The following is a 13727-nucleotide window of genomic DNA, read 5'->3' as shown; positions in this document are numbered from 1 at the left end:
GGGTGGCCAAACTTCTCCCTTTGCTCAGGACAGTCTCTATAGCTAATGTTGCTGTTTACAAGCACTTATTACGATCAGGTGTGCCTCCTTCCACTCTCGAAGTGTTGAATTTGGTGATAAATTACAAGATCACTCTATAGCAGATGGGATCTGAGCCATAAAATAGATTTTTCTTTTGCCTAAAAAGTAATAGCTTCCTGGCTGATCTTACCTTACCAGACCCTTGTTCACTGTGAAGACACAGTGATTTCCCAAAATACAAGTCTGATTAGGTCACCTTCCTTTTTATATAGAAGATCCACATTTCTTAGCTTGACATTCAAGGTGCTTTGCATACGGTCATTCCCCATGCCCTTATCTCTGTCCCCTTTATTGAAGCCACATCAAGCTCTATGATAACCCTGAGTATACCATGTACCTTTCATATTTCCCTGCCCTTGCTCATGCTGTTTTCTCTGCCTGAAATACTCTTTTTTCTCTTAACCACTTTGCATGAAGACTTTCATGACTGCTATGTATAATTTACTATTTTAATTGCACTTTGTATGTACTCTTATTGTAACATTTAATAAACACACCTTGTAAAATGAAAGTGAAACTTTTATTCATGCTTGTATGCTCAACATGTGGCACGTATGAGGTACCCAATTTTTATGATTTGAGCTGAATAAAAATTATTGAAATGGCCTAGTTTTTCTAATGATATATCAAGGAAACCCACCACAGGTAATTAGGAAGAATGGACTCATACGTGTGTGAGAATGGGAGTTTCTGTCCCGTATGAGACAGTCACAGACGAGATGGGGAGAAAAGCACTAAACAGAATGTAGAGTCTTTTCAACAAGTAATTGTTACACACTTGCTCTTCAACTAGTCAAATAACATCACAGTTTGCAGTAAATAATTTCATATCACAATTTCTAGATATAGTGACCTTAATTGGCTTTGGTCCGAGCAGGAGTTCTTAGTGATTATGAGGAATCTGTGTGCATTCTTGTTTTAGTTCCAGCCCAAAAACATTTCTGGATGTTTACAAAGTGTTAGGTAGTCTTATTCTGCTCTGCACATGAATGTGAAGATAGACAATACAACCCTTGTCCCCTGGGAGCTCCTAGTTTAATTGATGAACATATAATTACAATAATGTTCATGTTCTGTGCTTAGCCAGAGGTTTGCTCAGGTATATAGAGGAAGAGTAATTTCTTTAATTGGCAGGTGTGGGTAAGTCTTCCTGGAGGAGAGGAGATGCACCCACTGGGTCTTGATAAATGAACAAGAGCCAGTCAGATGGAGAAAAGTAGCAAGAGTTCTGTATACGAGACAGTTGAAACAGACCAAGTAAATGCCTAGAGGAAGGAGTTAGCAGGACAAGGACAGCAGTGGATGTTCATTCAAGGGATGGAAACGAGCAGTTTGCTGCTGAAGCACAAAGTGCAAGGTGAAGAATGGCAGGAAATAAAACCAGAAAGACAAGCAAAGGTCATGACATGAAGAGCTTTATGTGCCGTGTTAAGAAACTTAATCCTTATCCATTTGGCAATGGGGAATTTGGGAAAGATTTTAGGCAGAGTAGTGACTTGGACACATTTTATGAGCAGGATGCACAACTTTCTCTCTCTCAATCCCGTGTCTGGTACGTGGGAAGTATTCAATATATGTTTCTTAAATTAAGAAATTCTCAGTGTGACAGTTTATGAAATCAGAAGGGAGGACCATTTAACCTGGGAATTACGGAAAAATGCTCCATGGACTCAATGACAGAAGTGGTAGTCAAGGAGGTTCAGATGCTTCATTCATTCGTTCATTCACTGAACGCTGTGTGTCCAGTTTGATTTGGGGAGCTTGAATGAGACAAAATCTCTCCTTCAAAAGGGACTCAAGAGTTCAGTTCAGAATACACACACACATACATGCTGTAATGACGGATATGAGTATAATAGATACATAAAATCCGCTGAGGGAATAACTGCCTGGAGGGGTTAGGGAAGAGCGGGCGACATTTGAACAGAGCTTTAAAGAACATAGGAGCTTTTCCAGGCCGAGGGAAGGGCATGTACAAAGGCCTGAGAATACAGAATGTAGAAATACATCAGGAAAAAATCAAACATCAGCTAAGTCAGAGATTCTGTCTATCCCAGAGAGGCAGAGGTGCAACACCCTTACAGAATCTTTAAAAATAGAAATGCCCAGCCTTTAATCTTGCTAATTTTTACCTTTAGAGAAGAGCTTACCTCAAATCTTTCTCTAAAAAGTTTTTCTTCTCTTTCCATTCTGTTCTTTTCTAAGTTTTGCTTCTTAGGTCTGAAGAAATTTCTAGGAGATAAACTGGCAAGAAATATGCAGTAGGGTTAAATGTACCATCATAACACTCTTTAAGTTTCCAAATCTATCAACCCACTCTATTTCAGGATAAATTCAAGTATAATTTTGCGTGTATAATTTTATATAAAATGTGTGTATGTATATACATACACATCTCTGGAGCAGATTGTCAAACAACTGGACAGGGTAAGTAATACCAATCTCTCTTCCCTACAATTAAAGTCTTTTTTTGATAGCAAGATAATTTGGAATAAAGTCAAGTTGGTTAAACTAGAAACTTCTCTGAAGCAAACTTAGAAGCATAATTGTCTAAAAAAAAAACCTAGGAAATTTCTAGATCTTCCTACTCACTCTCAGATTACTTAATGGAAAACAGTAAGAATAAATGGCTTGTCTTTTGTGGTTTGCCAAGTTTTCAAACCTATTTGGGGAATCACAAATCTGTGTGCCTCAATCAAAGCACTGTCCTTTGCTGAATCACTTGGAGAAGGAGAGAATTAAGATAATAAAGCAAGATCCACAAAACGCACAAAATCTTTAGCACGTAGAAGTGGACAGCCCTGCAGCAGAGGCCGGTCCTCCTCTCCCTCCTCCCTGCTCCTCCCCTGCTCTAACGTGGGCTTGTGCTGTTGTCTAGCAATTTAAAAAACTGACAGATGGAAGAAAGTCAAGCAAGTCCTGTCTGTTTTATTCAGCAGTGTCTCCTACATCTGCTTCATTCTGTCCAGGATTCCAGCCACTGCCATATTTCACTCTTGCCCGTACTGCCATCCTCCTCTGGCCTCTCCTTTCTCAAATCATCTTCATACTTGCCTCCAGAGTCATCTTTCTAAAAATTAATTGATCATGTCTCTTAAAACCTTTCAATCTGTCTTGACAGCCTATAAGATAAAGTCACATTCCTTAGCCTGGTACGCAGGGCATTTTAGAATCTGGCCCCGGTCTTCCTCTCCAGCTGCCTTTTCCACATGGAACACCTTAGAAGGTGGGTTCTCATTTCCATGTCTTTCATACCTGGGATAGTCTTCCCCAACTTCTCTGAAAACTTGTCATCATCTTTGATTAATAAAGGGATAATGAAAGGACTGAACTAATGTAGAAAGCATTTCTTATTGACAGAATAAGTGATGGTAGAAACCACTGAAAAAGGAACAAAGAGCACAGAGAAATTGGTGCATCAATCTACAGGAACAATGATAGCCTCAATGTTGCATTTTCAATTCACTCAGTTGAGAATAGAAGTAAACTATCATATCAGTTTGTTGTAAGAAGTTAAAAAAGCACTAGGAAATTGTTTCCTAAAAAGACTTACACGTAGTCATTAAAATACTAAAAAGCTTTTGGCGGGGGGCAGACAGAAACTTCACTGATGTTTCCTCTCTTGGAATTCTGTTTTGCTATGCTATGCAAAGGTATGTAAAAGCATGACCTTTAAGGTGGAAAGATGCTCTTCTAGTCTCTGAATATACCTTTCCAACGTGGGAAAAATAAATTACATCAAGTCTAAACCTAAAGAAAATAAATTTAAGGGAAGGGCCATCCTATGCTATCCTCTGAGTTTAAATTTGGTATAGACGTCTGACTTGTTGGGGGTGCTCCTGTAGGTCTTTTCTAGACAGGTTTCCCAGAGCAGACAGACCCCACAGTGTTCCTAGCTCGGTGACTGTTTACACAAGGATTTCCCCAACACGTTTGTTAAGGTGCCTCAGATCCCGCCCCACGCCCTGGCTGCTGAGGAGAGGACAGCAGCAGCATAGAGCTCTAAGTAACCGTCTGAGACAGCAAAAAGCATCACCTCCCCAACAGCCAGCGGGGAGCCCGAATCGCATGAATGAAGGTTAGAGCTTGATAAAACATTTTTTAAGAGTTTTAACACTAATGTAGTCATAACCAGAATTATACTGTAATTTAGGGAAATCAGTCTTACTGTATATCTAGTTTCTCTTCTCAAAGTTCCGTTTAAGTTCAAATTGGTGTATTATTTAAGTTGTATCTTACAGAGAAAATGTTCTTACAGTCTAAAAGACTAGAAGTTTTTCATCGTTTGCTAAGGGCTGGCTTGAAATCTTTCCTCACTCCCCATCCACCAAAAGCAGACGGTAATGATGAAGATAAATGTTTGTGACACTTTACATTTTCATATTCTTTATCTCTTTTAATCCTCTCAACTGTGCTATAATGTAGACGTTATTATTCTCATTTTTTAGATGGGGAACCTGAAAATCAAATTGGATGACTTGCCCCAGGCCGCCCAGCTAGGAAGAGGTACAAAGTGCAGGAGATAAGCTGTAACGTGAGTGCACCTGTGTGCCTACCCTTCTGATTCTTCAGCACCTTTCTTCTCTTTTTTTTCCTTTGGTATCAAAAACTTGGGCTTCCAAGCTTTTAGTTTATCTTCATCTCTGAGGAGAAAAATATTTTGAGCAAGTAAATTAAGATGGAACTAAAACATCGTGGAACCATCAGTACTTTTTCAATTATGTTTTACAAAAAATTTAAACGTCATCTAGGAGTATATTTTGACAGTCTATGACAAGGCCAGATAGTACATATTTTAGGTTTTGCAAGCCATACACCTCCACGGTAGCTACTTAACTCTGCTGTTGCGACTGCATTTACAAAAACAAGTGGCTGGCAGCACTTGGCCAACAGGCCATAGTTTGCTGACCTCTGGTCTGTAGGGATCCAAGTTTGACACCAGAAGCAAGAGATCAGCCTGCTTATAATCACACTTCCTTTCCTTTCAGAGCCTCAGTTTCTTTGCCTCTAAGACATGAACAATATCTATCCCTTCACTGTGAGACAAGACTGATCCAGCTAGTGTTTGGCATTAGGAGAAGAGCATGGCAGGGAGGGGAGAGGGTATCATAGCATGAACACTTTTTGAGCACCTCTGTGTCAAGTCTTAGGCTGGGTACTTTACATATGATAACTAATTTGGTTTTCACAGTAAGCATTGTAGCCATCCTTTAAAATAGTCATCCAGGTAATTTTACAAAGTAGGAAATGCATGGGGTCCGGCCCAGTGGCGTAGTGGTTGAGTTCATGTGCTCTGCTTCGGTGGCCCAGGGTTCACAGGTTCGGATCCCCCGTGCGGACCTATGCACTGCTCATCAAGCTATGTGGGCAGCATCCCACATACAAAATAGAGGAAGATTGGCACAGATGTTAGCTCAGGAACAAGCTTCCTCTAGCAAAAAGAGGAAGATTGGCAACAGATGTTAGCTCAGGGCCAATCTTCCTCACAAAACAAAACAAAAAAGAAATGCACGATCGGAGAACTGGGTATTTTGTCATGGTCACGGAAACAGTGACTATGAACCCAGGTACATTTGACTCCAAAGTCTTTGGTCTTTCATCATGCCTGCTTCTTCAACACATTTCTTCCCTGGCATGACAAGGTGACCAATATGTCCGTAATTGATATGAGCAAAACAGGACCCTACGCCGTAACTCAGCTGTATGTCTGTGGTGTCTGCACACCCGAACACTTCAATAACGCTTCAGTGGGTAAATCATAACCACAGGGATGTTACGTCAGAGGAATTTTTGAGATTTTCAGAGACATTGTGTCACGATTCCCTTCAGGTTATAGTCATAAGTGTCCAACAGAGTGTCAAGGACTCAGCATTTGAGCAGCATCAAAGATGAGCTTAGGGTAGGATTTCAGAAGCCTTTCGGGCCTCGCCCAGGGATCTGCCATCCCTGTCTCTTCTCAATGTCTGTCGCCTTCAGAGTCTGTAGCAAGGAGCTCAGCAATCACTCCTTTTCAACTGTCCGATGGTCACTTGTTTCCTCTCTCCACTTTAGCTTCCCAGAAGTTGGGATTCAGACGGATAGTCCAGTGTGTGGCCCACGAGGTGAGCACAATGCAGGCATCTAGCGAGTGTTCACGGAGAACCTCAGGCACGCGCTTGTGTGCAAGGAGCTATGACTACGGGGCAGGCAGAGCAAATGCGTGCTTTCTGAAAAGTTTGTTTTCTTTGCTGATTGTAAAGCAGTCTATCCTGAGTATTTAAACAATTGGAAGCAGAAGTGGAAAGGAGATAAAAGAAGCATAATCTGACCTCTCAATGACATCCAAGTTTCCTTCTAAACATGTTTCCAAGCACTTTTTAAAACTGAGTTGAGATGATACTGTACATATAGTTTTGCACTTTGCTATTTTTCAATTGCATCATAAGTATAAGCATTTCTCCACATCACTGGAAACTACTAAGTACATATTTAGTATGTATTTAAATGGTCATGTTGAGTGCTACACCATAATATACTTAGCAAAGTACTACATATTTGATAGTTGGGTGGTTTTAAGCATCTCCTTTTTATAAATAACCCTGAGATAGACATTTCTGAACATAGAATTTTTTCTTTATTTTTCCTTTATTTTTTCATTAGAGATAATTGCTTGAAGTGGAATTATTGGGTTAAGTGAAATTCATGGGATTCTGGATACATATTGCCAAATTATTCTTTCAAGGAGAGCATACCATTGTATACTCGTGCTAACCACATGAACATTATGGTCAACTTTGTCTCCTTGTCGACTTATTTTAGCTTTTCTAGGGATCTAGTTTGAGAACGTAATGAATTTGGCAGGATGGGGATTGTTATTGCTGTATTAAAGGTTAAGAAACTGAGGTTCAGAAAGGTAAGATGACATGCCGCGGGGCCCACTGGTGCCACGTTGTAGAACCAGTTCCCGTGTCCTTTCCCAGATGCCTCCTTCTTCCTGCCCTCATTGACTCTAGCCGATGTTCTAATGAACAAAAGGAAGTGAAATGTAAAGAGAAGTCTGGATCACCTAGCAGCAATTTAGTCCAGAGCTGTATAGGCTACCCCTTAATCTAACCCCTACCAAGACATGACATGCAGACTAGGCAAGCTTAGAAGAACTCGGGTATCATCTTCCTTCTCTCTTCTCATTCCAAATTCTGCTACTTTCCATCTATGTTCTGCCTGCTACAAATGCCTTTAATAATTGGTTTCTCTGAGGCCAAACTACTAAAGATTTACTCTATCACATGAAAAAGAAATTGGTCAGTGTATAACAGAGCTAAATATCATTTAGTCATAAGATATTCCTTGCGTACCTCCCATGTCTTAAGTGCTATATTTGGAGCTGGATAACAGGGATGAAGAGGATCTGGTTTCTACCAAAGGAGTTTACAATTTAATAAAATCCTCTTAAGTTCTCCCCTGAAATATCTTCCCCTCTCTTTCATTTCTTTCACTGCCCTAGAATGCATTTTGATCATCTTTCGCCTGAGCAATAGTAACTATATTCTAACATATGTTCTGTTTTTGACTTTCTCTCAAAACATTCTGTAGAAGGGTCGGGTTACTCTTCCTGAAATGTGACTCTGGTTATATTCTCCTCTTGCTCAGGGTTCTGGACATTTGGCAGTAGTGCAGAAGAAAATTCTGAAAGAGCCCTCCCAATACAAAATGACTAGATCCTGGATAAAAGTTTTTTGTTTTGTTTTGTTTTACAAATTGCTATCCTTTACACTTAGAGTAAGTACTACCCATTGTACCCCCACCAAATAAGCTGAAACCAGAACAGAGAGCAGCAGTAAGCAGCATGCAAGCACAAAAGGCACATTTGTCCTGAGGAAAATGCTAGTATCAGCACCACAAATATTTCAGAAGATTGAACCTTAGATCAAGGGCAAGGTAGGAGTTAAGGCAGATTGTCATATTGGACTTTTAAAAAGCCAAATTCAGTTCTATGGAATTTATGGGAGACACAGAGAATGAGAATATGGAAAATAGAAAAGTAAAGGATCAAAAATGTATCCTGGGCAAATACTAACTAAAAGAAAGGCCAAGTAGGTATATTAATATTGGGCAAATTAGACTTTAAGACAAAGAGCATCTCTAGGAGATATAGCATGGTGTAGTAGTGAAGAGAATAGATTGGGAGTCCAGTTGCTTGGGTTGGAATCCTGGTTCTATCACTTACTAGCTGTGTGAGCTTGGGTGAGTAACTTAACCTCTGTGCCTCAGTTTCTCTTCTATAAAATTTGTATAATAATAGCATCTACCTCAGAGGATTGTTGTGAAGAGTGAAAGAGTTAACATATATTAAATGTATGAAACAGTGACTGACCCACAGTAAGAACTATATAAGTGTTATTTTTGTTATTAATAGTATTAGGGATAGAGATGTCTAAAACACAGTGAAGAAACGGCTCACTAGAAGATAGTTTTAATTTTGTGTGCAACTAATAAAAGAGCCTTAGAATATATAAAGCAAAAAATGATGATAGAACTTTTGGAAGAAACTGACAAATCTACCATCTTTGTGTGAGATTTCAACCCATTTCTCTCAAATATTGATGGATCAAGCATCTAAAAATTCATGAATCTACAGAAGATTTTAACAAGAGGATTAACTCATGTTTAATTTAAAGGATTGAAAGGATAGAAATTGAGCCCTGTATCAAACAATGAGAAAAGTGACTTTTTTCTAAAGTGCACATGGAACATTTACAAAAATTGACCATATACTGTGCATGAATCATGACTCAGCGTGTCAAAGTACTGGTATCAACTACCTTCACAGCATACTAATATCATATTAAGTACTTTTGCAGACCACAATGCAATTAACATAGAAATGACACTGGAATAGAATAGAGAGCATGGAAACAGACCTTCAGATAGATGGAAATTTGCTATGACAAAGATGGCATTCCAGATCAATGGGGAAAATAGGAACTATTCAATTATTCATGCTAGGACATTTATCCATATGGGAAAAAATTTAATTGGATCTCTACTCCACTATAAATACAAAAATCAGTTCCAGATAGATCTAAGGTTTAAGTGTAAAAGGCAAAACTTTAAGTTTTAGAAAACATGGGACTCTATCATGACCTAGGGATAAAGATTTCTTTCAAAGATACGGAAAGCAACAATCATAAAGGAAAAATTGAGAAATTCAAATATGTTAAAGTTAAGAATTTCTATTCATCAGAAGACTTGAAAGGAAGTTGAAAAGGCACACTGCAAAGTGCGAGAAGATATCTGCAACACAAGTGACAAGGGAGCAGCATCTCGAGTGCAGAGACTCCTGTCTACAAAGGAAGAGAAACAGGCCGGGAACCCGAGAGAAAACAGGCAAAGCCATGAACAGGTCTTCTTTAGAAGGAAAGATATGAATGGTGAATAAACATATGAAAAGGCGTTCAACATTGTTAGTAATGAAGGTAATGCAAATTAATATCACAATGAAGTAGCGTTTTATATTTACTAAATTGGCAAAAATGTAAGAATTCTTTCTGTGCTAAGTGTTGGTGAGAATGTGAATCAATTCTCCCTGTGTATACTGCTGGGTAAAATGTAAATTGGTGCAGCCACTTTGGTAAACAATATAATTTGCATTTCTTCCCCGTTCTAAGTGTATATATATCTCCTATAAAAATTCTTACACATGTTTACAGGGCACATGAATAAAAATACTTGTAGCATTATTGTTCCTAAATGCAAAAAATCTGGAGCTGCCCCCATACCCACCTACAAGAGAATGGATAAACTCTGGTATATACGTACAATGGAATATCACAGAACAGTAAAAATAAGTGAACTACAAGTGTTAAAAAAGGGACAGATTTTATGAGTGAAAAACAGAAGTTGCCCAATTCTATATATAGCATGATACCATATTTATAATGTTCAAACTCCAAATGAAGAATGTATTTTTGTCATCTGTGTTTGATAACACCATTTTTGTTTTGAACAGGAAATGAAAGTCATAAAGTTTAGGAGAGTGGTTATTTTGGGGGAAAGGCAATGAGAGAGGCTAGGGGATGCGTGCAAAGTAGAGAAGCCAAGGCATCGGCTATGTCCTGGTTCTGAAGTTGACTGATGGGTCCTGGGGAATTTATTTTATCATGCCTTACAACTTACATATGTTTCTTGCTTTCTTTTGATTTTTATAAAAATCATACAATTTATTTTTAAGAAAAAGAATACATTCTTAACTCTAATTTGATATTCCAGGGCCCTTCTCCATCTCATGCCAAATTATATTTCCTGCTTTGTAACACTCTCTTTCCTGAGCATGTGCCTCACGGTCCAATGAAAATACCCAAACACACGTGTTTCTATTTACAAAGTTGTGCCCCCCCCCCCCACACCTGCCTACCCTCCCCTCTGTCTCTCTTCTTGATCCCTAGTCCCCATCTGTCAAAATGTTACCCATCCTTCCTGCTTCAACTTGGCACAGACACTTTTCTGATCCCTTAAATCCTATGCAATAGGAAATGGCTGCCTACTCTGAGCTTCCAGATTATTTTGCACATATTTCTCAGCAGGTTCTTCTTTGTCAGCTGATTTAAGAAACTGCTTTGGTATGAGGCCACATGATACAGTGGGGAAGCCATCGTCCCTACCTGAGGGACTTCCCATCTAGAGGGGGAGACCGGCAAGAAATAAGACACTACAACTATGAGAAAAATGTTCTGATAAAAAAGGGTACCTAACCCAAACGGATAAGGACAGCAGTAAAAGTCTGAATTCACTTTTAAATAATGAGGGATAAAACAGTTAACCAGGCAAAATGCATGGCAAATGGTGTTACAGGTAGAACCATTCTTTTGTTCTTAAATTCTCATCTCCTTGGAGAGGCCTTCCCAGCTATCTACTCTAAAATGACTATTAATCTCCTCCCAACACACACACCCTATGTCCACTCTCTTTCAAAATATTCAAAGCAACCAAATTCCAACGTGTAATTATATATTTATTTTTTTGTTTATTTCTCCGTCTCTCCAATCAGGCAGGAACAGGAATTATATCTGTTTTGTTCACTGCTTTATACTCAATGCCTGGCAGACAGTACATGCTCAGTAAATATTGGCTGAGTGAACTGATGAGTCTGGAACAAATGTGAAGGTTTAAAGCGGCTGGACAGCTTGTTGAGTTTGAGGAACTCCAGTTCGTATAGCGTGGATGGAACACAACAATCGTAGGTGAGCGGGAAGTGCAGGTGAGGCCAAGAGTTTGCCAGGGGCTGGATCATGAATGAACTTCATGTCCTCCTAAGCAGTTTGGATTTCATTCTGGGAGCGATGGACAACCACTGAACATTTGTAAGCTGGTGGATGGCAGGTTTTGTGACATGATCACATTTGCCCTTTGGAAAGTTTGGAGAATAAACTGAAGTAGCGGTGAGGCGGCCGTTTAGGAAGTTGTTGCAGTAGCGCATCTGAGAAGCAATGAGGACCTGCCTTGTGGCTGTGCAGGAGGGATGGAGAAGTGGGGCTGCTTTGAAGGTTATTGGAACAGAAGAGGCGCAGGGCAGGAGGGAAGGAGCTGTCAAGGACAATGCCTAGGGTTTCGGTTTGGGCAACTGCGTGTTTACTGCAACAATCACGAACACAGAGACTAGAAGAAAGGGGCCATCTTTGGACGGGAGGGTTGAGATTATGAGTTATTATGGAATTCTGAGTCTCACACAGTTATCCAGCAGGCTTATTAGAGTGGAGGAGAGAAATCTGACCTCAAAATGTAAATTTCGATATTATTACCATAATGATTACACTTAAAGCCCTAGGTATGGACGAGATCATTCAAGAACATATAAAGGAAGAACTGAACTGAAATAGGAAATCTGAGGAACACATAATTTTTAAGGAGATGAATGGTAGAATTAGAACTCACACACACACACACAAAACCAAACAAACAACAGCCAAAGATGAGGAATAGGAAATAATGATAACATGGAAACCTGGGGAAAAGTTAATATTTTTTTCCTTTGAAGGATGGCTTAGTCCACAGTTTGAGACACTGGAGAGAAGCCAAGTGAGATAAGGACTTAAAGGCATCCACTGGATTTAACAAGTTATTTGTGACGTTACCAAAAATAAGTTCACTGGTATGATAGGAACAGAAGAGCAATTGCAACGAGTGTGGAAAGACGAGCAGACGAGAGCTTTATTTGCAGCCGTTTCGTTGAGAGGGAAAAGACAGATAACAAGTAGCCAGAGGCGGAGCATGAGCTGCAGGTGCTGTCTTTTTTGATAGATTATAGTTATTTAGTCTTTGAGAACAGAGGTTCTGTCAGAGAGCGCCTGCTGGCCTCCAAGTTGCCCTGTACATAGGAGGTTATTAAATAAGCGTTTGTTATGCTGAAATGAGTCTCTAAATTCAAAGAAATAGATTCCAAAGCTCCAGTGATTTTTGAATCACCTACCGCTGTTAGATCGTCTACGTTCTTCATTGTTTTCCCTTCTTGGTGGGGGAAATATCACAAGTTGACTTTTCATCCAGTCTCCAAGGATCTGAAGAGATGGCCCTCTGATCATATTTAAGAAAGCTTAACAAAGGAAATGGCTTAAATAGCAGGGATGCCCAGTGAGGTAAATTGACTTACTTGGACTCTTTTTCGTTTATGTCCACATCATCATAGATAATAACTTCTTGAGACCTAAGTTCTGGGGTCAAGATGGGAGCAAAATAGTCCATTATTAATTATGGTTTATACAGTCGCTGGATTTCTAAATTATGCACAATTACCTAATTATCCAGGCACATCCCAAGCCTGTTTTATCAAAATCTGATCATAGAATGCAGACAGGCTGGAAGGATCAAAGAACAAAAAGATTCTCCATTTGGGAAGAAATTCAACTGAGAGATTAAAAAAATTGATGTCCTAGTACCTCAAACACACACGCACATATATATATTTATACCAATTTTATTTCATGCAGATCTCCAGAAATATGAAGTGCTGAAAGGATAATTTTTAGACTAGGTTCCCATCGTCTTAGAACTGAACAAAAATATTATACTGCTGGAATAGTGAGAGAGTTTTCCTTAATTCCTAGGGGGAAGAAACCAGTTTAATAGAATATTAATGTTGATTTTTCTCCCATGATTTTTCTTTCAAACCATTGGCAACTACTCCTTTATAATAATCTTGCATAAAGTTGAATCTGACATGGTGCGTCATCATAATTAGACATTTTCAGTGTGGGGTATTCGCATTCCCTGCTTGGTGCCCCACACAGAATTCCATAATGCTCAAGCGATTCACCACCTCAACTAGTTTCAGACCTTCTGGCATATTTATTCATAATTCGTATTCAATTATTCATAAATTTGGATGGGAGTACAATGCATGCCTATTCTAAGTTGGCCATTGTTTTTCTTTTGACACAGACCAAGGGTATTCTGGGAGATCTGTGATTTTACAGGTTTATGGAATCTTCATTTGTTATTTAGTTCAGCAAACCCATATTTGTGGAATATAATATACATTTGAATTGCCAAGTCAAAGTGAAATCAAAGCACCATGGCTAGAGCCCCAAACCAAAAGCAGAAACAACAAAAGTCATGGCCCTCTTTTACTGACAGATTCAACTTACTGAACATGTATCAAGAGCATACTGTGT

General features: G+C 39.2%; 1 protein-coding gene across 3 annotated transcripts in view; it reads right to left on the bottom strand.

Annotated features, from left to right (window-relative positions):
- Positions 1 to 13727, bottom strand: part of FYB2 (FYN binding protein 2) — a 123272-nt gene that overhangs the window by 10620 nt on the left and 98925 nt on the right. For all 3 annotated transcript variants that reach the window (XM_046661062.1, XM_046661065.1, XM_046661063.1), the window contains 3 exons: positions 12707 to 12767; positions 4638 to 4724; positions 2232 to 2325 (listed from right to left, as the gene is read on the bottom strand). In XM_046661062.1, coding sequence (XP_046517018.1) covers positions 2232 to 2325; positions 4638 to 4724; positions 12707 to 12767 — 242 coding nt within the window. The remainder of the gene's footprint in view (positions 1 to 2231; positions 2326 to 4637; positions 4725 to 12706; positions 12768 to 13727) is intronic.

Source organism: Equus quagga, chromosome 5 (genome assembly GCF_021613505.1).
Source record: "Equus quagga isolate Etosha38 chromosome 5, UCLA_HA_Equagga_1.0, whole genome shotgun sequence".
NCBI lineage: Eukaryota > Metazoa > Chordata > Mammalia > Perissodactyla > Equidae > Equus > Equus quagga.
This window is presented reverse-complemented; position numbering and strand designations above follow the sequence as displayed.